Raw genomic sequence first — 15,639 nt, forward strand, 5'->3', positions numbered from 1 at the left:
TTCACTGTTTTAGGGTGGTTCTGCCGGTCCGTCTGGGGTTCTTGCCACTTCGATTGCAAGGGCTTCAGTATTCTGGATTTCAGCAACATGGTTGCTGGTTGGTCTGGTAGTTTTAGAACCATGTCCGGTTATCCCCAATATGTTTGCACTTATTTACTGGGGTGGAAAAATAAAGGATCTCTTTAAAATATAATTATCTTAATTCCCAAGTCACCATCAAACCTCAGACCTTATCTTGATTTTTGACAGCATAGTTTGCCACATACACTTATTTCTATTCTTTTTTAAAAAAAAAAAACATGTACCCAAATATTTTTGTTTGGAGTTGTACCCAAATTCTCTTTTTTTTAATTTTTTTTCAAATTTAAAAAAAAATATTTGATATAAATATCTCAACAAACAACATATATTAGTTTATATATCCAATAAATATTCCATTTCATTTTTTAAATAATTATTTATTATTTTTTGGTGGAATATATTGATGTCTAAATTAAAATAACATTTATTTATTTCCTGGAAAAATTATTTAATTTTGTATTTAGTTTTTTTTTTGGTTACAAGGCTAAGAAAAAAGAAAAAACAGAGAAAGAAAAAGGAAAAAAGACTAAGGCCTAGAGAACAACGTTCCTAAAGCATCATTTCTCAAGAGAGGCCGGAGGTCATCAGGAGGGGAGGAGTGAAGAACGAAGGCCGCATCAGCACTGGCTCCTAACTTGGCAAAATAATCAGCACATTGGTTCCCTTCGCGAAGAGTGTGGTGCAGCGAACAATTCAAAAGAGAAAGCTGATCTTTGATATCTTGTATGAGGACAGCATGGACATGAAATTTGGACAAGTTGCCTGTTATGAGATTGAGAGCAAGAAGCGAGTCCGAATAACAAGCTAAATCTGCAATGCAGTTATCCTTGGCCAAGATGAGACCGTGAAGAATGGCAGTCAACTCTGCTTCTAAAATATCAGAAGAAGAATGAAGGGAACCTGAGAATCCTATCAGATAGAGACCTGCGTTGTTGCGAATTAGACCACCAAAACCTGTCCGAGTTGGAGAGCCAATACAACTACCGTCAACGTTGAGGATAGCACAATCGAGATCATTGTTGTTCCATCTTATGTGTCTAACAGAGGAGGCAGCTGCGTTCTGCTGGTAAAAACAACGCTTTATGTCATCAGCTGAATTAAAGATGTGCGATGTCAATCTGTTAAGAGGCATGACTTCATCGCTCAAACACATTGAGTTGCGGTGTCTCCACACCCACCACATACTAGCCGCAAACAAGATAGCCTGAGAACCGTTCAGCCCATCCTTGATCCAGTCCATAACACAAGATGCCGCATAGAAAGAGTGATCCAAGAAACCCAGATGCTGCCAAATATTTCTGGAAATTCTGCAATCGCGAATGCAGTGGAGAACCGTTTCTTCGAAATCACCGCAACGAGAACAAATCGGAGAAGGAGCAATGTTCCTGTGATGAAGCAAGCATAAAGTAGGGATAGAATTCTGACAAGCCAACCAAATGAAGAATTTGTATTTTTCCGGCAATTTTTGCTTCCAAATCCATGACCAAGATTGAGTGCCAGCGTGAATTCCTTGAGCTGACAGCAGCCAGTTGTAGCCACTTTTAGCAGAATACATTCCATTTTTGTTATGACGCCATATGAAGGCGTCTACAATAGCTGGGTTGAACCTGTAGTTACAGTTATTGATGAATTCCAACACAGCTTGAGGGAGGGAAGTGTACAACAAATGGGAGCTTTGGCCGTTGTAATTTATAACATCTTTGACGGTAAGGTGAAGGTCATGAATATCTATAATGGGGACGAGAGAGCCAAGAGGGCCAAAATCACTCCAAGAACTGAACCAAAAAGAAGAGGATCCGGATCCTGCCCGCCACGAGTAACCGCTAATAAGGATATTTTTGGCCCGGATGATGGATGACCAAGTGGGTGAGCTGCTGGTGATGGTGGATGCATATAAGAAATTCTGCCCAGCTGAGTATTTGTTAGCGAAGATATTGACCCAAAGCTTGTTATTTTTTTGAATCAATTCCCAAACCAACTTCCCTAGAAGACAAGTATTAACCTCTCTGGCTGCTCTAATACCCAACCCGCCTAAATGCTTAGGCTTGGCTATTTTCTTCCATCCAACTAAGTGAACCCCTTTGTCGTTAGCACCTTTCCATAAAAAATTACGGGTCGTTTGATCAATGTTATCGCAAATGCTTTGAGGAAGCCAGTTAATCTGCATGTAGTAGGCTGGGATGGAAGAAAGGACAGATGAAGCAAGAGCCAATCTTCCAGTTCTATTGAGAAGCTTATTTTTCCAAGAAGCAAGCCTAGTTTGCATTTTCTCAATAATAAAATTAAAATCACTTTTCCTCGGACGACCTTTGAGAATTGGAAAACCCAAATACTTATCAAGAGATGGAGTGCTTCGAATACCGGATATGGAAGTAAGGTTGGTAACTTTTTGATGAGGAATACCTGAAGAGTAGAAGGCTCTTGATTTTGAGAGATTGATCTTGAGGCCGGATGCTTGACTGAATCTATCGAAAAGATCCTTGATGAATCTGAATTGAGAATTTTTTGCTTTAGTGAAGAGGAGAACATCATCCGCAAAGAGGAGGTGTGAAATGTGCGGGCTGGTTGCAGATATCCGAATAGGGTCCCAGTCACCTTGGAGGACAGCATTATTGATAGCTAGAGAAAGCTTCTCCATACAAAGAATGAAGAGGTAGGGAGACAAAGGGTCACCTTGTCTGAGGCCATGAGTTGGCTTGAAGGGCGGCAATTTATTTCCATTCCAAAGGACGGAGAAAGTTGGTGAAGTAACACAGTGCATAATGAGCTTTATGGTGGCGTTAGGAAATCCAAAGTCACGAAGACAAGAATTAAGGAACTCCCAATTCACATTATCGAATGCTTTCTCAAGATCAAGTTTGAAAGAAACATAGCCTTTTTTCCTCTTGGATCTCCGCATGAAGTGAACAATTTCCTGCAAAACAATAGAGTTGTCAGAAGTGCCCCTACCTGGCAGAAAACTGCTTTGGTAGGGGCCAATAATATTATTAAGGATCGGCCTGAGGCGGTGGACGAGGACTTTTGTGATGATTTTGTAGGTTATGTTGCAAAGGCTGATTGGTCTAAAGTCTTTGTAGGTTTTAGGTGGGTCAATTTTAGGGATAAGGGCAATGAGAATTTTAGGTGAGTCTTTGTATTTAGTTTATTATGCACATAATCTACAAACGTTACTTTTTTGTCATTAAAAAGAATTTTTTTATTATGCAGAATAAATATTGGTTTCATTACATTTAATCTTTTTAAAATTGTTTTCGCAAAATTAGCGAATTTTGTATTTTGTAATTATGTGCCTCTTCTACTTACATTTTAACAATTTGTTTTGGTTGTCCTCGTGAGCTTAGCTCGGTTGGTAGGGACAATGCCTAATATATGCAAGGTACGGAAAAAAAACAATTTGTTTTGGTTAAAACCCAAGTTTTATGTATCATATATCTCAAATTACATATAACTTTCTATCATATCTAAGTTTTTTTTTTTAATTTCTAAATTAACATATAATCAATAATTAATTTTTTAATTCTTATTAATTTTTTATTCTGTTTCTCATATTCTTTTAATCTAGACAACTACCTCAAGAAAGTTCCTATGTTATTTTGATAATATTCACCAATTTTTTCATTTAATTTTTTAGTCAACAAAATATCCGTGAATTAATTAATTTTAAAGTTGAAAGTATATACATGTTCTTAATTTTATTTTCCTATTTATTTTTTAAAAATTTATATTTGACATAATTATGTTCATATTTGTATTCCATTTAAAAGTTAATCTAAATTGATACCAAAAAAAAAAAGCTAAACTAAATTCGACAAATCCCCATTATTTACTCTTTTTTTAACCTAATTTCTTCACATAATATAAACAAGGTGTCAAATCAAGCAACTAAATGTCTCTAGGTGTATAGTTTATTTATTTGTAAAGGATGAGAGAAACTTATGCAACTAAACTTGTCCAATGGTAGTGTTGAATGGAACTTTCAACATGTGGTTTTGCTCCAATGGGGAGCTGAATGGTGTTGAGAGATGATGTGGAGGAGAGAAGTGTTGAAACCATTCAACAATGTTGAACCCGCAAGCAGAGGTACGTGTGGCACGATTTTGTTGGGCAAGCATGGCGTGTGTACAACACGCGCTGACAGGCGCGAGTGTTGCTGCAGGAGAGGCGGAGAGAGAATATGCTTTGTGGATAATGGGTGACACGTGGCTGATTCTGATTGGCTGTCTGGATTTTTATCATCTTAATAATTTCAACTCAATTATTTCACTCGAAATTATTTTTTTTTTTTTACCAAAATTCATGCTTTTTTTTCTCTATAAATAGAGACTTGGTTCATTTGATTTGGACACAGAAAAAAAAAAACCAAGTTTTTCATTATCTTTCTATTAGCAAACTAAGTGAAGTTTTAATCTTTTTTTTTAGTGAAATGGATCCCAATAATAACCATTTTAACACCCAAAATTATTCTAATTACCCATTTAACTACGAAAATCCCAACAATTATCAAAAAATAAATTGTTAATTGTATTATTTTAATTTAATTTTAATCGATAATTATAATTTTATGTAATTATAAAAATAAAAATATATAATTAAATAAGAATAAGAAATAAAAAGTGGTGGGGTAGAGTGTTGAATGAAAAACCATTGGAGATGGTAAAAGTTGAATGAGTGTTGAATAAGAGAGAGAAAATGATGTGGAGTGTTGTGAATTGAAAAAGTGGGTGTTAAATGGTATTGAAAGAAAAAACCATTGTAGATGGTTATTGGTTATATATCTGAAAATTCATACATTCCAATTATTTTTTTGTTGGTGGTCGGGGTTTGAACCCAGAACCTTGCATATATTATGCACTGTCCCTACCAACTGAGCTAAGCTCACGAATATATATTCCAATTATTTTGATATTACCATTTGGCTAAGTTTAAATTTGGTGTATTTTTAGAAGGAAAAAAACTTACCCATTTAAAATTATATTTTATTGTATGTATGAAAAATTGTTGACCAAATATTTAATGTTATGTTTCACTTTTGTAATATTTTGGACTTCTTTTCTTGACAAATATATTTTGGACTTCTATAAAAAAAAATGAAAATATCAAACACACTATAAAGTTGAAAACTAATAATAAAATATGGTATTCTTGAAGTTTAACAATTTTAATTCATTTCAATTTGATTTTAAATTAATTACTTATTTTAAAATAATAATATGATATGTTATCTAATAATTTAACATTTAGAAATGAAATCATTTCAATCCAATATACTTAATATATATATATATATATATATATATATATATATATATATATATATATATATGAGCGTTCACACACTTATTTAATATAAAAGTTGAAATTAAAACTTCAAAAATTAATTAGTTATATGGACGTCAGGGTGCCAGGGGGATGGTGTTGTTCCGAGGCGTCAGCGTGCTAGGGGACGCCGTGCTGATGTCGAGTCTGAGCCGGAGCATGAGCAAAAGTGTGATGAGATGGACGTGCAGCAGCAGCAGCAGCAAATGAAGGAGGAGCTTGAGGCAACGGAGGAGGATATGGAAGACGGCGAGCCGTAGGAGAGGCGGAGGGGGAAGCATCCCATGGTGCCAGACCCTGAGCCTCTTGATGACTATCCCGGTGGCCCAATGACACTACCCTGTTGTGGAGGTACCATGTGCACGTGGCCAAGAAGGCGCCTGAGGGCGAGATATTTATTAATGTTAAACTTCCTTTAATATGTTGTTAATCTTTGTGAAAATGATGTTTATGAATTGTTAAACTACCTGTTTTGTGAAGCCATGATTGTAAATAGTTGTTAATATTTGTGTAACTGTTGTTTATGCATTGTTAAATTGTTGAACTACCCTGTTTGTGAAGCCATGAGTGTAAACTGATGTTTATGTATTGTTTTAAATTATTTGTAGTGGCGTGACAATTTACAACAACGGAAAGAAGATAGAAGCGATGCATGATAAACATACCAAACCTATCATGGCTACACGGTGGTGGCGTGACAGATTGCAGCGCTCCGGTCTTGGTTGACTTTAGGATACCAGCCATAGCCTGATTGACCACGGTCTGATTTGTGCATTTGTGGAGAGGTGGCACGAGGAGACTTCCAGTTTCCACCTTCCGTTTGAGGAGATGACAGTGACACTTGATGATGTGTCATGTTTGCTGCATCTCCCCATTGATGGCATGCTTCCGTCCCATGAAGGAATGACAAGGGACGATGCGGTGGAGATGATGGTGCGGTATTTGGGGTCTGATTTGGGTGATGCTCTTCTTGAGGTGACTCGTACTAGAGGTGCACATTGCTGATTTAGCTACTTGAGAAGGATTTTCAAGGAGCGTCTATTGCAGCAGTTGGAGTTGGAGAATGAGCATGGTGTGACTCAGAAGGTGCGGAGGTTGCGGGACGAGGCTGTCTGCATATACTTGATGATGATCACGCTCTTCACTGACAAGGGCCAAACTACTGTGGATGTTGTCTACCTAAGGTACTTTAGAGACCTTGATGTTGTTGCTGAATTTTCATGGGGAGCTGCGACACTAGCTCACTTGTATAGGGAGCTTAACAATGCTTCACATTGGAACTGCGGTTAGGTGTCAGGATATCTGACTTTGTTGCAGGTATAAATTAAAAATTATGTTTTGTTTTTTTAAATGTAAGTGTTTATTGTTTGTATATTTATATGTGGTTGTCATTGTTGCAGGCTTGGGTATATCAGCACTACTGAGGTATGTGAAGCTAGGATGTCTGGGCAGGATATCAAGAGGATTGGGATCCATGCGCGATGCTTTTTGTTCCAAAATTCGGCAGCCATAGTAATCGTACAAAGAAATATGGAATCAAATGAGTTGTGCTGCTTGCCGTGATGTTTAGCTTCAGTATGACTTCCCTGTATCGCTATTAGGCAAAAGCATATATTGAAAGAAAACCAACGTGAGTTAATTCACATTGGAATTCAATGTGAATGCGTGACTTAAGTCACGCACTTAAGTCACTCAGGCTCACGCAGGGGTAATTTTAGAATTTCAGTTGGAAATGAGCAAAACATGTTGGGTAAAGAGCAGAATTCATTCTAAAATACGCCGAGGAAGGCTGGGTTAGACCAAACTCGAATTCTTAACAAAGAATTAGGTGAGTTCTCGTCTTAGCACATTGGAGAATGAAAACCAAAGGGATAAAATGGTCAAGAGGCTAAATAGATAAAACGAATTGTAGAAACTCATGGTTATGTTTTTTTCTTAGATGAGAGTTGAGAAGTTGTGTTAATGATGGTTCTTATTGCAGTGCATGGACGCTCACCCTTAACCAGGCACAAATCAAGTGATTTTAGAAATATTGGTTACCGGAAAGAAGGTAGGAGATGATTAAAAAATTGAATGAATAGGGACCCAGCTTAGCCAAAGAGGCCAATTTGGTCGGACCACTTTAATTTGTTTTTTAATTAGTTTTTGGAAATTGTTCTTTAGGCATGTAGCAATTGCTCGCAAGCACCGCCTAATAAAATGTTTCAACAGTAGTTAACTACCATTCGCTCTTAAACGGTTGAGTACTTAATATAAAATGTTTCAACAGTAGTTAACTACCATTTGCTCTTAAACGGTAGAGTACTTAACTCTCGTTATGATAGAATTATACCGGAAAAAGCTGGAAAAACTAAGCAAAAGGTGCTTGTGAGCAATTGCCAGGTGCTTAAATAACAATTTTCTTAGTTGTTGCAATCAAGGTCTGAAATACTTTTCAAAAACTATTTACATTGCTTTTCTTTCCTTTTACTTTTCATCATTACCAAACATAAAAGAATAAAATATTCGTTGACACTATTTTTCACTTCAGTTTGAACTTTGAATTTGCCTTCTATTCAAAATCTCTTTCTGTATATTGATCAAAATGAAATACTACCAACTGGTCTGCTCTTAAACAATGATAAACTAAAGATAAACTGAAAACTAATTTCTACCAATACACCTAAGTTAGGTACAACTGATTTTTCCATCATTAATAATTCGAGAAAATAATAAATATACAACTATTTGGCAAAAGTTACCACTTCTGCTTACTTAAACAGTGCACCAAGATCACTTGTTAGTATTTTCCATATAATTAATCAAATATATTGGACACAGTTTTAATCTGAAGTGTCGGTCCTATATAGGTTTGTGAAAGCTCAATCCAGGCTAAGAGGACCAAATCGATTAATATTCCGATTTACAATCCAAAAATCATTGGAAACAGTTTCAGATACATTACAATAGTAAGTAATATATAAGATCCAAGCCAAAAACTTGTTAAGGTTGCATACATAGATTCTTACACACATAAAGTAGGAAAGGAACTAGAACAAAAGGGCAAGCCAAGAAAAATGAGCTTAAACCCTTTAATTTATGCATTTTCAAAAAGCATACATAACCTATCATATAATTTCATAACATAACATATTGTATCATAAAGTCATATACCAAAACCAAATCTAGCTGAAGAGAGTCACCATCCACCGAGACCATGAAAGCCAAAATAAAAAACAATGGCAAACGCAATGTACAAAAAAAAAAAAAAAAATCATCCATGGCTGCTAAAGCTCATAAAAAACAGCTCTTTCTCAACAGATGATTTTATGCGTCTACTTATTTCATGGACTCGGCGACAATGGCAGAAAAAACCTCTCTATGCAGCAGTGAAGATGCCAGATCCAAAATGTTCTTCACCAGATTCCAACTCTAGAGAGTTTTCAGGTGGTTCATTGGATTTCTCTAGCTCCTCATCAATCATAATCTCAAAGGCGCGGCAAGTTAAACTGCAAAATGACTTTTCACCTCTGCAATATATTAGACAAAACAAGCCAGTCTTAGTATCATGTTTTATCCATCAAATAAACTTTTAAAACCAAGATCGCAATCTCAGCTGCGACATCAATGTTATTTATGTCATCACAACCAATTAAGGCCGTTTTAAACCGCAATTCTCAAGAATGGAGGCCACAACAGATGCATTTCTCTGCAGTTTTTATTGATCGCAAAGCGAAATCAAGGCTGTATGCATTTGACTGTGATACTTAAGGATCACAATGCGACGGCAATTGTTATCTCAATTTAAAGAATAAACCACCTATAGAAATATAAAAAATAGTCCCTAAATTATTTCTAATCCATCAAACCTGAGCTATCAATAATAGTTTATGGAGTATTTATTATATTTCTATAATTCACGGACCAAACGGTAGAGAGAGTAATAGTTTAGTGAGTGACCAAATTGATGGTTACATCGGTTTAAAACATTAGTCAAAAAGGAAGAGTTACAACAATGTTAATAATTTACCTGTATATGTAAATATCTTTCCCCTCATCCAATTTCTTGTTGCAATGGTTGCAGAAAGTTAAAAACTCAGCAGAGGGAAATTGTTTCGGAGTCTCTAATCTGCCAACCACATGAGAAGACAAACCCTCCTCTTCATTCTTATTTTGATGTTTTATAACATCATCATCAGCATGAACTTCTAAGATGCAGTCACAGAAAATATGTGTTTTCTTCGGATTAGGACCGTGTGAAATCACACATGTATAGTCCTCAGAGTTTTCAATCTCACTTGCAGATAGCGACATAGGTAGCAATGTGTTAGGAAAACTCACCGGTTTCAAACAAAAATTCTCACATTTTGAATCAAACTTAGAATCTTTCATTGGACTATATAAGTCCAATGAACAAGACATTGATTTTCCAAAGGGTAATTCATGTTCAAGCAATGGTTCACCGATTTCAAAAACAACATTGGATTCACCCTTATGGAAGACAGAATTATTCTTAGTATACGGAAGCTTAAAAAAATCTTTAGGCAATGATTTAGAAGCCTTAACAGAATCCAAACAGTGATTACAATTAGTCACTTTAGTAATCATTTGAGGACTAGGATTAGGACTGAAACTACCCTTGTTAAACTCAGATGACAGAAGAACATTCCTAGAAAATTTAGAACAATCTTCTAAAGAATCTATGATGCTTAAACCAACTTTGGTACAGTTCCAACCCCTTTTTAGTCCTTGATTAGGTGGTGATGTTCTTAAAGTGTTACCTCTATTTGAAAGCAAAGTAACATCTAGTGGTGAAGTGGGGCTCCTAAGGGAATCAGAATCCATTCCAAGTCCCACATACAGAAGAGGAGCTTTGAAAATTGATTTTCTTTTCTCATTGCTTCCTAAAGCCATTTCAATAGTGTCTTCTTTCTCACAACACCTAATCAAAACACCACATTTTTGTTCATACAAAGGACATAATATTAATGTATAAGGCTACATGCATGTACATATTTTTATGAGTAATATCAAAGGTAAAGATTTAGACTTTGAATGCAAAACAAAAATTAGGTATCAAAGGTAAAGTCTTGTAAAATATACAATTTGGGAAAAACTTAATTAGGAAGAAAAACAAAACAAAATCAAATCAAAAAACAAAAACAGATATAAAAACAAAAACTTTAGCTGATTAGACAAAATATTTCATTCCACTGCATCAAACCCTCAAATGCAAGAAGAAAAATACAAAGGACATTAATTTATCATTATTCATATAAACAACCTAAAAAAAAACATTTTTTGAAAAACCCAAATGAGGAATCATAAAAAGGATAAAATGAGGAATTTAATTCATCATTATTCATACAAACAACCTAAAAAAACATTTTTTGAAAAAACCCAAATAAAAATAAAATCAAAAACAGTATTTCTTTTTTTAACAAAACAAAAAAAAAATACTGTAAGTTGAAAATAAAGTATGCTATGAAGAATCTGAGAGATAGGTCAAAAAAACACTCCAAATTTTTAAAAAAATTAAAAATAAAACATTTGCATTAGATTATAGAACAAATTAAACTAATAAGATATGAATAATGATGATAATGAAAATGAAGAAATAAAAAAAGGAAAAGAATAAATGGATGAAGAACCAACCAACCTGGGTTTTGTCTAGAAGCTTTGAGAGAGAGGGAGGGAGAGTGAAGTTGAAATGCAGTAATAATAAAATGTGAAAGTTGTGAAGTGGAGAGAGAGAGAGAGAGAGAGAGAGAACAAGAATAGTACTATCACACTATGAATTTGTTTGGTACAATTTCACTTTCATTGCGCGTTACTTCTTAGTACTTTTGTTTGCCGTGTAACATACAAAAATTGTCTTAACTTTCACTTTGATGCTGACATATGTTGAATTCTTGTGTCATCATGCCACGTAACCATAAAGTTCATTTTATTTTTCAAGTTATTTTTTAATAATAATAATAGTTATTGTTGTGATTAAATGCTAGGATTACTAGTAAGTAGTATTATTTTGACCAGAGACATTATGGAGCAATTGTTGTGATTAGCTGCTTAATTTTCATTTCACAATTGATGAACTTACACGAAAACCACAACATGCAAAATGACCCTTACCATGCAACAAAGTTATCCTTACCATGGTTAACATGCTTTACCCATGTCATGATTAACCAGGGTTGTCCATTTTCACTTTTTTCTCATTTCCTCTTCTAAGTTTTATCTCTCTCTTAAATTCACTTTCTCTTCATTAAAATAAATATATATAATCAAAAGAAAATGTGAAGTATGAGAAAAACTGAGGAAGAGAATCCAATTTAATAACAAATTCGTTTTGTTCGGTTTAAAAAATAAACGAAAGCAATAGAAAAATTGTTGTTCAGTATGGTTCAGGTTATGAAATTTTGTCTCTTATAAAATGACGAAGAATATGTTTATTTAAATTTAAAATCATGAAAAAAATTATTTTAAAAAATCTAAGAAAATCTAACTTTTAATATAATATATAGATCTTTTGTACAAGTAAAAGAAGATAATATATAAAAAAATTACATAAATTAAATATTAGACATTACATGAACACAACATATATCTAACTCCCTTTCAAAAAAAAAAAAAAACATATATCTAACTTAATTGGTTTGGATTGAATCTACAAATTTTCTCGAGTTGTTAGTTTGATTGTCACACCCCCAATTGTAGCTTTACTATCAATCAATATAAGAATAAAAAATAGATTTAACACCTATTTAAAAAAAATCAGATGTGTTTAGTCCTTGTAAAAATAAAAAAAGAATATGTTAATCTCTTAGAGAAAAAAAATGGGGAATATAACCATCTCTTTTTTAATTATTATATTGTCAATGATCTAATTCATATAAGAACTAAATTGTTCTAGTTTATTTCTCTCACTAACTAAAATGTGTTTTGTTTTTAAGGTTAAATTAGGGTTCCATAATACCAACGGCTCAAATGTGAGGCATAAAGAAAGAATATAGCACGTCTAAGCATAAAACTAGATCTTCATAACACCAATGGCTCGGATGTGAAGATTCATTTTCATATTTTCAAAGTAAACTTTTTTTCTACTTTTATATGTTCTAGCCTTGCGGTTAACCGACCACAATTAACTTTTATATATATATATATATATATATATATATATATATATATATATATATATATATATATGTATATATTTATATATATTTTTTTTTGACAAATATATATATATATATATATATATATATATATATATATATATATATATATATTTTAAGCATTCTTTGTTTTGATATAGAGAAATTATCTTTTCTCTCAATTTGGGTCTAAAAAGAATAGTTTTCTCTCACAATGCCTTTGTAGGTTTCTCGGTTGAAAAATGATTGGTATGTTTTATTTTTTTATTTTTAGAGTTTTAAAGATATAACACATACTTTTTAAGAGGTCACCCATTTTACTAAAAGCATGATGAATTATCAATGAATTGGTCTAAGGATAAAAGATTTAGACATCTTAAGTAATTGGTCACAATCCTGAAGAAAAAAAAGTAATTGGTCACAAGTTTGATTTCTGTCTCTTGCGTATAGAGAAAAATAAATTGGAATGGAAGAAATCATCTTGTGTACCCTATATTGCTACCAAAAAATAGACACCATATTGTTACCAAAAACTTCAAGGTAATGTGTATATAAGAGTTTCATCTCTTACGTGGGTCCCTTTAGTTTGGACTACCTATACTTTGGGTCTAACTTGGACCAATTTTTTTTACCACTAGATTGTAACTCCCATCATATCTTATTATGGTCCATTCACACCAAATAAAACTAGTCAACTCTTTCTCTCTCATTGCACAGACTCTCTCTTTCATCCCTATCTCTGCCTCTTGTCTTCTTCATTCTTCTTTCATCTCAAACTATTAAACTAGATACAAATGATAGCTTTTATTTTCCATTAAACTGTGGCTTTATTCATTCATTCATGATAAAGTTGCACATTAATCTTCACAAACGCTGTTTTCCATTAATTTTGTTATTATGTATTAATTTCCAGAAATCAAAGGATGAATCTTGAAGTTTCCCATTAACTTCTGCATATATTTTCGGATACTAAAATATTTTTAAAAAGTTTTTTTTTTGACAATCAATTGACCTACTTGTGTAACCAAGATGTTAGCAGAGGCAACAACAATAGAAGTGGTTCTGTGAATTAGAGAAGAAAGGGAATATGTTCGGAGGGTAATGGCGGAGTGAAAAGGAAGGGGAAGTAAGGAAGCCTTTTTGAAAGACATAACTTGAAAGAGAGAAAAAACTTAATAAAACTACCACATAAATTGAAGAGGGAAAGTAAGAAAGTATTTTTGTAATTGAGATTGTGTTTTGCTTATAACAGTACGGTGGGTTTGCTAGCTACAGCAACCCCAAGTAGGAAAGGAGGAGAAAGCAAGAGGATGGAAGAGTGAGAGAGTAATTCAGTGCGGTTGGACTATTATAAAATTTGTGTGTCTCATTTGATCAATGCTTAGAAAAAATTGGTCCAAGTTGGACCCAAACTTTCACTGGTCCAAATTAAAATTATTCTCTCTTACATATATAATATTTAGTTCATTTATGCTTGATGGTGAACTACCATTTACATTTAAATATCAACAATCGCTCCTAAATTATGAATATTTCACGTTTACTTGTACGATCATTAGAACCAACATAACATACCTATTGGGGTCCCTTTAGTTTAGACCAGTGCATGTTTAGGTCCAACTTGGATCAATATTTTTTACCATTAGATTGTAACTCCCATCATATCTTATTATGGTCCATTCACACAAAATAAAACTCATCAATTCTTTCTCTCTCATTGCATTGACTCCCATCCCTATATTTGCATCTTGTCTTCTTCTTCTTTGTTCTTTCATCTCAAAATATTAAACTAGATACAAATGATAGCTTTTATTTTCCATTAAATTGTGGCTTTATTCATTCATGATAAAGTTGCAGATTAATCTTCAAAATGGTGTTGTTTTTATTGTCCATTAATTATATACTCATTTCACTCAATTTAAATTAATAAAAATATAAATAAAGAATTATGAATAAAACAAGTGATTTTTTTTATTCTTCTATATCCATTGTACTTTTTTCATTCACCATTTTTTTAGTAATGCTTTTAGATTATTATTTTTTTGGTACGAAATGGTTCCAGATTTATCTTACGTTAAACTTTTTCACTTATTTTTTTTTCATTCATAATTTATTTTATGTTAAGCTTGAAAACAAGTGAATTTTTTAAATTAATCTCTTGGTCATTCATTAAACAAGAAGAAAGTATTGAAGCATGAACATCCATTTGAGACATAACTGCCATTGTTTGATGTTTCCCTCAACCCATGAAGGAAGGATCTATGCAATCCAACAATGTTGAAATTTTTGATATTTAATCCAATAATAAAGAGAAAGGGAACTACAGGAGTGGAGTGGCTGTTGTAAAAAAAAAAGGGTCTTGTTAACGAGTGCCCCCGGGAACTCTTTAAGCATGCTAAGTAAAGTAATTATTCTTTTAAAATTTAAAAGTTTTCAATTTCCAATGCACTGATTACACAAACTTTTATAAAAAAGTTACTATTTTAGGTCCTTAACCAGTGCCCGGGGGCACTAGTTAACATTTCCCAAAAAAAAAAAACATAAAAGAATGGAGGAAGGAGGAGAATGGGTTTGAGATGAGTTGGTGAAAGAGATAGAAAAGAAGGAACCGAGGGAGAGAGAGAAAAAGAGAGAGAGCATGTGCATGCCAGTGAAAGGATGGAAGAGTGAGAGAGTAATTCCGTGTGGTTGGACTATTATAAAATCTGTGTGTCTCATTTGATCAATGCTTGAAAAAAATTGGTTCAAATTGGACCCAAACTTTCATTGGTCCAAGTTAAAATTACCCTACCTATTGACTATATATATGAAAAGATTTTTGATGGAATGACTAATATACCAATGATCCCACACCTTCTTTATCATTGATCTTGATCTGAATTCTCATACATTTGTTGGCAAGTATGGGGGCAACATTCGGTGTAACACCCCTGAATTCTCATACACCTTCTTTTTTACAACTTTATTGTATTTTTTATTTTGTGTGTAAAAAAAGCTAATTGACACTTTTTTTAGGAGAAATTAATCACATTTATTTTTGAAACAAATGGAGCATTTGATCGATAGTCGAACTTATCCATGTTATATGTAATACGTGCAAAATTACAAA

The 15,639-nt window shown here is 33.4% G+C and overlaps 2 protein-coding genes across 2 annotated transcripts; one reads left to right on the top strand and one right to left on the bottom strand.

Moving 5' to 3' along the window:
* The first annotated feature begins 6,225 nt into the window (after positions 1-6,225).
* On the top strand, positions 6,226-6,910 carry LOC146952644 (protein MAINTENANCE OF MERISTEMS-like). Its single transcript, XM_085740128.1, has 3 exons — positions 6,226-6,372; positions 6,430-6,682; positions 6,798-6,910. The coding sequence occupies exons 1-3, from the start codon at positions 6,226-6,228 to the stop codon at positions 6,908-6,910; spliced, it is 513 nt and encodes a 170-aa protein (XP_085596254.1).
* Positions 6,911-8,333: 1,423 nt separating this feature from the next.
* LOC146952645 (FCS-Like Zinc finger 10-like) lies at positions 8,334-11,149 on the bottom strand. The gene is made up of 3 exons (XM_085704148.1): positions 11,036-11,149; positions 9,407-10,318; positions 8,334-8,906 (listed from the first exon to the last, which is right to left on the bottom strand). Exons 2-3 carry the CDS (start codon positions 10,288-10,290, stop codon positions 8,756-8,758), a joined length of 1,035 nt encoding a protein of 344 aa, XP_085560274.1. The 5' UTR covers positions 10,291-10,318; positions 11,036-11,149; the 3' UTR covers positions 8,334-8,755.
* Positions 11,150-15,639: the final 4,490 nt, after the last annotated feature.

Source organism: Medicago sativa, chromosome 1 (genome assembly GCF_051527215.1).
Source record: "Medicago sativa cultivar Bolivia chromosome 1, Bolivia_mono, whole genome shotgun sequence".
Taxonomy (NCBI): Eukaryota; Viridiplantae; Streptophyta; class Magnoliopsida; order Fabales; family Fabaceae; genus Medicago; species Medicago sativa.

Excerpts from the sequence above, each read along its gene's own strand:
- LOC146952644 (XM_085740128.1), top strand. The coding sequence starts at position 6,226 with ATGACAGTGACACTTGATGATGTGTCATGTTTGCTGCATCTCCCCATT. Across the intron at positions 6,373-6,429 it reads TGGGTGATGCTCTTCTTGAG|GAGCGTCTATTGCAGCAGTT; the intron begins GTGACTCGTACT and ends AGGATTTTCAAG. Across the intron at positions 6,683-6,797 it reads TGCTTCACATTGGAACTGCG|GCTTGGGTATATCAGCACTA; the intron begins GTTAGGTGTCAG and ends TCATTGTTGCAG.
- LOC146952645 (XM_085704148.1), bottom strand. The coding sequence starts at position 10,290 with ATGGCTTTAGGAAGCAATGAGAAAAGAAAATCAATTTTCAAAGCTCCT. Across the intron at positions 8,907-9,406 it reads AAAGATATTTACATATACAG|AGGTGAAAAGTCATTTTGCA; the intron begins GTAAATTATTAA and ends AATATATTGCAG.